The sequence below is a fragment of the Brachyhypopomus gauderio genome, chromosome 10, assembly GCF_052324685.1.
Source record: "Brachyhypopomus gauderio isolate BG-103 chromosome 10, BGAUD_0.2, whole genome shotgun sequence".
Classification (NCBI taxonomy): domain Eukaryota; kingdom Metazoa; phylum Chordata; class Actinopteri; order Gymnotiformes; family Hypopomidae; genus Brachyhypopomus; species Brachyhypopomus gauderio.
Window position 1 is genome coordinate 12,419,759 of NC_135220.1, and position 10,305 is coordinate 12,430,063.

At 43.8% G+C, this 10,305-nt stretch overlaps 1 protein-coding gene across 1 annotated transcript in view; it reads left to right on the forward strand.

The window, feature by feature from the left end:
• The window catches only part of cxadr (CXADR Ig-like cell adhesion molecule), a 28,825-nt gene extending 19,408 nt beyond the window's left edge, over positions 1-9,417 (forward strand). The window contains exons 3-7 of the mRNA XM_077020819.1: positions 1,738-1,900; positions 2,455-2,610; positions 2,761-2,883; positions 4,363-4,501; positions 6,039-9,417. Of these exons, the coding sequence (XP_076876934.1) occupies positions 1,738-1,900; positions 2,455-2,610; positions 2,761-2,883; positions 4,363-4,501; positions 6,039-6,312 (855 nt within the window). The 3' untranslated portion in view covers positions 6,313-9,417. The remainder of the gene's footprint in view (positions 1-1,737; positions 1,901-2,454; positions 2,611-2,760; positions 2,884-4,362; positions 4,502-6,038) is intronic.
• Positions 9,418-10,305: the final 888 nt, after the last annotated feature.

The window sequence follows — 10,305 nt, forward strand, 5'->3', positions numbered from 1 at the left end:
AGCATTTTTCACATTTCTGTTTCAGTGCCCGATTTCATTGCCATAATTTATTTTTATAATAATACATGGCTTGATTTCCATCTGAATAATATGCTGTTTCTAGTCACATTCATCTTGTGTACTAGATATAGCTATAGGTTCTACATAGTTAGAACATTTAGTTAGGAAACCGAACTTTTGGCAGAGGTTGAAAGTCCAGACAATCTTGGCCTGAAATTACAGCTATAAGAAAGTGAAAGTATTCTGGGTGTTTCTAGATTCAATATCAGTGTAAGATCAATGGATTGGTACAGTCTGGCAGTGAGGTTGGTTTATGGGTGATTCTTGGATGCAATCGTTTTGCTTGGCTTCGATTAGACTGAGACAGGTGGAGGAACATTGGTAGGCGGGGGCTCTGTAGAGGCTGGGGGCGGGGCACTAGAGGCTGGGGGCGGGGCTCCCTCTTGATTTCTCCTTTGCATCCAGGGACTCATTTAGAACAGATGCAGTCTGGCTGTGTGCGTGTGCGTCATATTAAACAGCTCGACTGTAGCCGCCAAGGGACAGCGGTGCTGTCACCTCACGCAGACCCGTCTGTCTCACCATAGAAAAGCGATAACAATACGTTAGTCTTATATAGCACCTTTAACAATCCCAAGGTCACATAAAGGCAGCAAGTTTGAGAAAAAGAAATGCTGATGAAAAGAAGTCTTTTAAACCACATTTAACAGTGAAGAAAGCAGAGCAGAGGGTGAGGAAGAGCGTTTGAAGATGTGGGGGGCCGTGTTACTGAAGGACCTCCCAGAGCGGTAAGCCCGGTGTGAGAGATAGCAAGTAGTTTATTACATGAACACCTGAGAGAGGGAGAGTAAAGGCTAAGAGTAGAAGAGATATAAAGAGTAAGTATTAATATTTTTATGTTTGGTAGGTACAGTTATTTAAGTAGAAGTATGATAGTATTGGCCTTTTAATAGTTTGTTTCCTTGATCTGAATAATTGCATTGTAAAAAAAATACCGTGTAGTCTAGCATAGCATGATCAGTCATTCCTTTGTGTTAGGGTTTAACCTGTGTGTGGTAGGGATTGCTCTGATATGGGTTAGACTTTCACCAGTGTAACGTTAGGGTTAAAGTGTTTGGGTTAGGCTTTCACAAGTGTAACGTTAGGGTTAAAGGGTTTGGGTTAGGCTTTCACCAGTGTAACGTTAGGGTTAAAGTGTTTGGGTTAGGCTTTCACAAGTGTAACGTTAGGGTTAAAGGGTTTGGGTTAGGCTTTCACCAGTGTAACGTTAGGGTTAAAGGGTTTGGGTTAGGCTTTCACCAGTGTAACGTTATGTTTAAAGGGTTTGGGTTAGACTTTCACCAGTGTAACGTTAGGGTTAAAGGGTTTGGGTTAGGCTTTCACCAGTGTAACATTAGGGTTAAACGGTTTGGGTTAGGCTTTCACCAGTGTAACATTAGGGTTAACGGTCTGTCCACTCTATGGGTAGTGTTAGGATTTCACGGGGTTAGAATTACGACTGGGTTAAGGATTGTGCTCCAAAGGCGGTACAATTCAAGCCGTATGTGTGTAACAATATGATACTCATGTTGTGCTGTAAATTATTCATGTTTTCATACAGTTTTTCAGGCAATTTGCACATAAAAAAGACAGTAAAGGGAATGAGAGAGAATAGGTCTACGCAGCACTGTGCCATTTTTATAACAAGTAGAAGTGTGTGCGCGCTATCAGCCTGCTGTTTCTACAAGTCCATGGTGATGTCAGTGCAGTACTGGCCTGCATTCCTGGCGGTCAGCCAGGGGGCTGGAACTAATAACGTTTACTCTCATCCTTATCGCCCGGCTCTGTGCTCCACTCCATATCCACCGCTTCTCCACCCCTTCTCCACACGAGCTGCCTGCCTCTGTCCACCAGATCAGAGGTCTGTCTTTAATTTAGCTCACTGTTTGCTTTTTGAATTCCTATTTCATCTCGTGCCAAACAAAGGAAAGTCTGTTTGCTCTGGTCTCATAACAGAACCCCTGTGTATTTCCCCTCCTCTTTTATCTCTTCTCTTCTCTCATTCTTGTCCTCTTTTGTGTTCTTTTCTACCTGTCTCTTCCTTCTCTTTTTTCAGCATTTTCTACCTGTCTCTTCCTCTCTCTTTTTTCAGCATTTATTCCTTGTTATCTTCCCGTTCTGACGCTTGCCGTTCCCAGTTTTTAATTAATTCGACTGATAGCAGCTGTAATCATCCTTCTAATGGTGGGGCTGATTCTGTGTTGTGTTTGAGATGAGTGGGGGTGACTGGTTTAGATAAGGGGGGGTGAGGGGTGAACTACTCCCCTCCCCTGCTGAGCCACGTCTGTGTCTCTTTCTCTTCCACCGTGTTCACTAGAGGGAGAGTGGAGGGTACATTTGGTATCGAGAGGTAAATATTTGCACCTGGTTGGTTTATTCTGTTCTCTCCTATCTGTCTCCATTTCCCCCTCCCAGTTCGTCCCTCGCCGCCCAAGTGTTCCATAGAGGGCTCTACTTATGTTGGGGACAATGTTGTAATGAAATGCAAGTCGAGTGAAGGCACTACTCCAATACAGTATATCTGGGACAGAGTCACTGGAAATAAACTACTGCCAGCAACAGCTGTTGTAGGTGAGAGACACACACACACACACACACACACACACACACACAGGAAGTCTGATTTCCTTGAAATGTTTTAAGTAAGGAATAATAAGTGGTTTTGGAGTTCTTTTGGTATATGCTGTGTCTTGCCAGGACTGAAACTGTTGTGTCTCTCAGATTCTGTGGCGGGCACCATCAGCATGCGTAATGCTAGTGAAGCCATGTCTGGATCCTACCGCTGCACTGCCAAGAACCGTGTGGGCACCAACGAGTGTGTGCTGCAGCTCAGTGTCACGCAGCGTGAGTCAACACGCAACCAAACACCGCGTAACGTAACCAATCACCGCGTAACGCAAACCGAACTAAACACTTCCATAACACAACCAAACACCGCGTAACGCAAACCGAACTAAACACTTCCATAACACAACCAAACACTGCGTAAAGGAAATAAACGCAGCACTACCTAACACAAGGGATCTAAGCACTACCTAACACAAGGGAACTAAGCACTACCTAACACAAGGGAACTAAGCACTACCTAACACAAGGGAACTAAGCACTACCTAACACAAGGGAACTAAGCACTACCTAACACAAGGGAACTAAGCACTACCTAACACAAGGGAACTAAGCACTACCTAACACAAGCGAACTAAGCACTACCTAACACAAGCGAACTAAGCACTACCTAACACAAGCGAACTAAGCACTACCTAACACAAGCGAACTAAGCACTACCTAACACAAGGGAACTAAGCACTACCTAACACAAGCGAACTAAGCACTACCTAACACAAGCGAACTAAGCACTACCTAACACAAGCGAACTAAGCACTACCTAACACAAGCGAACTAAGCACTACCTAACACAAGCGAACTAAGCACTACCTAACACAAGCGAACTAAGCACTACCTAACACAAGCGAACTAAGCACTACCTAACACAAGGGAACTAAGCACTACCTAACACAAGGGAACTAAGCACTACCTAACACAAGGGAACTAAGCACTACCTAACACAAGGGAACTAAGCACTACCTAACACAAGGGAACTAAGCACTACCTAACACAAGCGAACTAAGCACTACCTAACACAAGCGAACTAAGCACTACCTAACACAAGCGAACTAAGCACTACCTAACACAAGCGAACTAAGCACTACCTAACACAAGCGAACTAAGCACTACCTAACACAAGCGAACTAAGCACTACCTAACACAAGCGAACTAAGCACTACCTAACACAAGCGAACTAAGCACTACCTAACACAAGCGAACTAAGCACTACCTAACACAAGGGAACTAAGCACTACCTAACACAAGGGAACTAAGCACTACCTAACACAAGGGAACTAAGCACTACCTAACACAAGGGAACTAAGCACTACCTAACACAAGCGAACTAAGCACTACCTAACACAAGCGAACTAAGCACTACCTAACACAAGCGAACTAAGCACTACCTAACAAGCGAACTAAGCACTACCTAACACAAGCGAACTAAGCACTACCTAACACAAGCGAACTAAGCACTACCTAACACAAGCGAACTAAGCACTACCTAACACAAGCGAACTAAGCACTACCTAACACAAGCGAACTAAGCACTACCTAACACAAGCGAACTAAGCACTACCTAACACAAGCGAACTAAGCACTACCTAACACAAGCGAACTAAGCACTACCTAACACAAGCGAACTAAGCACTTCGCAATCTGTGGTTTATAACACAGTAAAGAAGTTAATTTCCTCCTGTGTTGTTTCTCCCTCCGCAGCGCCCAACACTGCCGGGATCATCGCCGGTACGGTGATCGGTGTTTTACTCCTCCTCCTCCTCCTCGCCCTCCTGCTGTTCTGCTGTTGTCGTGCCCGCCATAAGAAGAAGTACGAGAAAGAAATCTCCTATGAGATCAGGTATTCACACTGTCATGGCTTTAACGGCCGAGTCCCCTGCTATGCATTTACGTTGGCACGCTAAGTAACAGTTTAGCTTTTGAAGTTATTCTCGTTATATCTGCCCGCGCTGGTCAAGGGTGATGCAGTGAAAAGATGGGGAAGGTCTTTGACCTTCAGAGACATGTCAGCAGGCCCGTGTGTTGGTTCCTTCAGTTTTCTCTCCCATACCTGCCTCTCACCCTTTCACATCACGCTGATCTGTTAGTGTTTTCTCTCCACTGTCCTGTGATAAAAGCTGCTGTAATCACTTCTGCCCACTTTGGGTTGTTCAGCAAGTTCCCCTGCCTGTTTTCCTCTATCCCCTCCCCCTCCCGCTGACTCCCTCGACCTTCGCCCCCTCCTGAACCCCCTTCCCCCCAGCTGCCTACCCCCTATTGTATTGTACTGCCCTATGAGGGTGGAGAGGTGTGTGGTGTTGACAGGCATTATGGGGGCTGCCCTTGCTGTCCCCGCTCTGACGCTGTGCTGCACCCCCCCCCCCCCCCCCCCAACTCCCTCCCCTGACTGGGACAAAGAGGATTAACCTCATGAGCCTGTCTGCTCTCTGGCCCCCTCTCCCCTGTTATTGTGCTTCAGGATGGGGTTTTGCTGCTGATTGCTTATTAATTTGTAGGGCTGGGAGCTTTAGCCGTGCATCCAGACCGTTCCTATACAGGTTGTTTATTGGCTGTTTTTGGACTATTGCTTCCCCGGGCATTTCTAGCCATTTCTCTCTCTCCAAGTGCAATGCTGGTTATGGTGGAGAGAAGCAACGAAATGAAAAGTTTTCTTAAAATGATTACAGTAGGGATGATGGATTCCACTTCATTGTCGGCTATTTAAAACTTGCTGGTATGATCGCACCCATTGTGTAAGAATCAGAAATACACAGATGAGTCTTCAGTATGTAAACAGGGCTCATCTGTTTTCCATGAGCATGTGTTGTATTCTGCAGTATTTTAATCTCTTGTTAATGTGAGAGATGACATTAGTCTCCAGTAAAGGTTGAGGTCATTCAGCCATAGCGTCGTCGTCTTTCGTTTAGTCATGAAACGCATGAAATATCAGACCATAGAACATTATTCAGCCCAGTTTGTCGTTTAATACTATGAAGTGCAGAACAGTTTGTGTAGCTGTGAGCAACCAGTTAGGCTACTTGCTCAAGTTCTGTTGTATCATTGACATACTGATAAGAGTCAGTTTGCGTAACTATGCAACTAACCCAGACATTTAAATAAAGCCTGTATGCCTAATTGGTGGTGGTAGACTTCAGATGTGAGACATTTTATATTTTGTAGATATAACTTTAAATCTTAAGATGCTGACTATGTAAATAGGTCTAAAAAAGCTTTTTGAGATTTCCTGTCCTTTTCCTGTCCTGTCCTGTGATTTTGCGAATTAGCGTTTGGTGTTTCTAGCGTGGGGAGGAGGCAGTGTCCATCTGAGGTGTGTAAACTGGAAAAATCCCCAACAGAAACGGACTAAAACCTTTTCTTCCTCCTCCTCCCCCGCACAGAGAGGACGTGCCTCCACCTAAGAGCCGTATCTCCACCGCACGCAGCTTCACCAGTGCAGGCAGTCAGCGCTCCTCCCTGGGCTCCATGTCCCCCTCCAACCTCCACGAGTACACCAAGGCCCAGTACGACAAGATCCCCACAGAGGAATACGACAGGCCCCCCAGCCACGCCCCGCTGCCCCCGCCCAGCAGGATGGCCGGACCCAACCTCAGCCGCATGGGGGCCGTTCCAGTCATGGTCCCAGCGCAGAACAGAGACGGGTCTATTGTCTAGGGCAGCACGGGGGGCTGAGTGGAGGGGCAGTGGGGCGGTGGGGGGGTAGAGAAGGGTGGTGTTGAGGGTATTTGTAGCATGAATGCTCCAATTTGCCACTCTCATTCCCTCCTGAATGAGATTATCTGAACTCTTGCTAAAAACATGAATTTACTTCCAGAAGTTCAGCTGATGTGGATACAGACAGTCATAGGACACAATGCTTACATATGTAAAGATGGACACACTACATTCTGCTTTGTAAATGGTATGCATTACCTTTTTTATCATTATTATTATTATTTTTAAAGTGAGTGTCTAGTGAGACATGCTCTAACTAATGAGACTTTGCCTATGAAATTAAATCTGTTCCAGGAATTAAACTAAATCAATTAAATTAAACTAAATTATTCATCTGATGCAGATTATGAAACCTGATTCTGCAAGTGTGTAGTGCCCTGCTGGACTGAAATCCAACAATTAGGATTAGAATGCTCATTGTAATCTTTTACAAAACACCATTTAAGACTTTAGATTTTACCAGTTTTTCTCCTCTGAATTGAAATCGTAATCAGGAACAGGTTTACTCATTGGTTTTAGGTTGCCATCTGCTCAGTCATTTAGACTTACCATGTGACAGGCAGCATAGACAGGAAAAAAATAAGCTGTATAATGCAATCACGTGTGCTGTTTTTCCCCTTGAAAATTTGTTTTTCTGATTTTTATGTCAGCTGTCCACGAGCTCTCAGGTGTTGCCCTGGTGATTACTGTCTCTGCTTACTATTCATTTCTGGTCACCTGTTCATTTTTGCTTAGACTTGATTGTGATTCCACTCCATGTATATTCTGAATAATCAGAGGCCGATGATGAATTTAAAGGTTTTAAAGGTCCCGTACAAGATGCCCACAAACCGAATGGTTGATGATGCTTTTGATTAAGCCATGTTACCCAACCCTGAGAAGACACCTTAATATCTTTGAGTGTATGTGGATGTTTGGAAGTGGGCGGGTGGGTGTGTGTCATGAATTGTTTTGCAACTTATATGAAAGAATATGAAATCCTGTATATAGGGGGAGGGCCGTAAGCAATGTTTGGTCAAATGACTGTAACTGAGTGAGAGGTCTAGGAGGTTTCACCATGTAGAAATGCACAATAGGCTTGTGTTCATCCTAACGCTCACACCATAGGGTTCCTCCAACCATCACCAGCCCTCAGTGGAAGGTTACCATAACACACCTGGCACAGGTCATATTTATACAGATGGTGACCTGCCCGACTCTCTACTGGTGCCTTTTTTCCCCTACTGGTGACTGGGTATCACACAACACAAGTATTACATACTGTTTAGTTTCTAACTGATAACAATGATAAACTACTAATTTAGACAGAGATTAGTTTAGAATCAGAATATTACACGTCTTGCTTTATGCTAATTAGGACCCTAGTTTTTAACTTGGTATTAACTTCTGACTACATGTACAAATGCATCCAAGAACCTCAGCAGAAGAAGTAGTTCTGTTCATCACCATTCTTGTGGTGGTGTGTTTATAGAGGGTATTCTCATGTCACTGAGTGGCAGTGTTTAGTGTGAATGCCATGGGAAAATTAATCTGAAATCTGTTGAGCAGTTGGCTGTACAAATATATTCAACACAAACCTTTTTTACAGACTGCTGAAAGCTAACGACTGTTCCCTAGTAAGATGAACCCAGTCTAGACATTAACCAGGATACTAGATTTCGAGGTCATGCTGTTAAACTACACCTGTTAAAAATGAAAGATCTTGATGTTCCCAAGAATTTATATTTTCTACGTTAGATTTAATGTTCGGAAGAAAGGCTGTTTTACATGCATAAATACATAACGTAACAGAGTGGCTGTGTTGGCTACAAACAAAGTAGGCTTAGCTAGGTAAAGTTTTCCCAATAAAAGTGATACAATATTTGTATAAACCTGTTCATATACTGTATAACAATGTACGAATATCCATTGGTGTAATGTTATTCTCACCAAAAACATCCTGCCTTATCGTATGACCAAGCTTTGCTTCGTCAGCTTTGTTTAGGTTAATTCTTCGATGTTGAAACAGAATATACCAATGTCTGGAAACCCTTTACCTGCTCACATGTCAATGTCAATGGACAATTGCTTCTTTGCAATAGAGTGCTGTGGGGTCCAACTGCTTTTAATTTAAGCAGATAATTGCAGAAAAACAGTTTCATTCCTCAATTCACCTACTGATTGCAGTCATGTTGCAAAATGTTTTGCCACTCAGCTTGGGGGGTGTTTATCAACAGAAAAGTGACATCAGTGCAAGCCCTCAGTTGTGATGGTGTGTTGTACTAAATACACTTTTACCAGGTGGGATTATACAGGCATTCAGTAAAGCAGAATTTGATAATCCCTCAGTAAGAACCTTTTGTTGTCCTTTTTAGGCTCCGACTCCAACTGGGTTCCGTCTACAAAAATAGCAGCAGTTTCCAAAAAGTTTTTGTTTTTCCACAGGCAGTTTCTGTTGACTGTGTACATATATTTACTGTAATTCTAGTGGCTGACGATGAATAGGTTTTTTTTCCAGTGAAGTATGCATACAAATCTGTGTACTGTTCAACTGCCCCTGGACTGAACTGTGCAGTCAAGCATAAGGGCAGAACATCCTTTGGTGAGGTAAGGATGAAGAAACATGGCTTCTACTACTCCTACACCCTGTGGTGTCTTTGTCCAAATGCTCACTCTGTTGGTACCTATTCTTACAAAGCAGCCATGCCATTTCTTTGCGTTCTAAAGGATGTGCTTGAAGGTGATGAAATGGATTTTTATAAACAGATGGAATCGGGTCTCCGTGGGCACTTGTGTACTCCTGTTTCGTGTTCATGGTCTCTTGGCACAGAATGTGTGTTCTGTTTGCTTCAGGGTGTATTTCACTAAATTACATACTGTCTGGGTTATTGGTACAAATCCATTTAAAATGAAATTGTAAATTTATCTCCACTACTTTCACATTTGTTTTATATTATTTACTGTATGTTCACCTTTATGTTGATATTTTACAGCTTTTTATTTCCAGTTTTGCTTTTTGTGTGAACATTTTTGATGTATTTTTAAATAAAGACAAACTAGAAAGTTCTTCTGCCTTTTAATTGTCACTCTCGCAGTTTAACTCTCACCCTTCCAGCACTGCAGGTTTATCAAAGTAATTATCATTTTAATCTGATATCCACCTCTGACTCCAGGTAAGGCCACTCCTGAACTACATAATGACTGTAATTAATCAGAATGCCATGTAGGCGCTAGTGGCCGAGTGAGCGGCCTGCTGTCTGCACGACCTTGGGCTGTTTCATGAGTGAGCCAACCACCAGTAAACAAATTGGTTTCACGAGCAAGTAAACTTTTCCAAATCAAAGCTGCAGCGTCATTTTTGTCCTTAAGTGGATCACGCTTCCTTTCTTGTTCCAGAGTCCAAGATCGCGGTTCAGTAGCAAACGTCAGTCAAGCATACGTTAACAGTTTACAATTTTTAAAAACACAACACTTTGCGCAAGTACGAAGATGAGCTCCAGTCATGGTGTGCTACTCTAGAGCCAGCTATGAAGAAGTACACAGGTTGACAGACGGTGTACCGGATTAAGAGAGCTGAGCCAAAAGGAAAAGCACTAAATGTCCCCAGTTGCCTCCCTGTTCTGGGCATGTCATGGCCTGGTGGTAGGGAACTGGTCTTGTGACTGGAGGGTTGTGGGTTCGATTCCCAGACCTGAGGCCATGACTGAGGTGTCCTTGAGAAAGGCACCTAACCCCAACTGCTCCTCGGGTGCCGGGCTAGGGCTGCCCACCGCTTTGGGTATGTGTGATCCACAGCCCCCTAGTAATCACTAGTGAGTGTGTGCGTGTGTTAACTGCACAGATGGGTAAAAAGCAGAGCACAAATTTTGATTGCGGTGAAAAATCACAATTGACAAAATATGGCACATTTACATGTCCAACTGGGAGGAGATGCCAGGGAGGACCCAGGACACG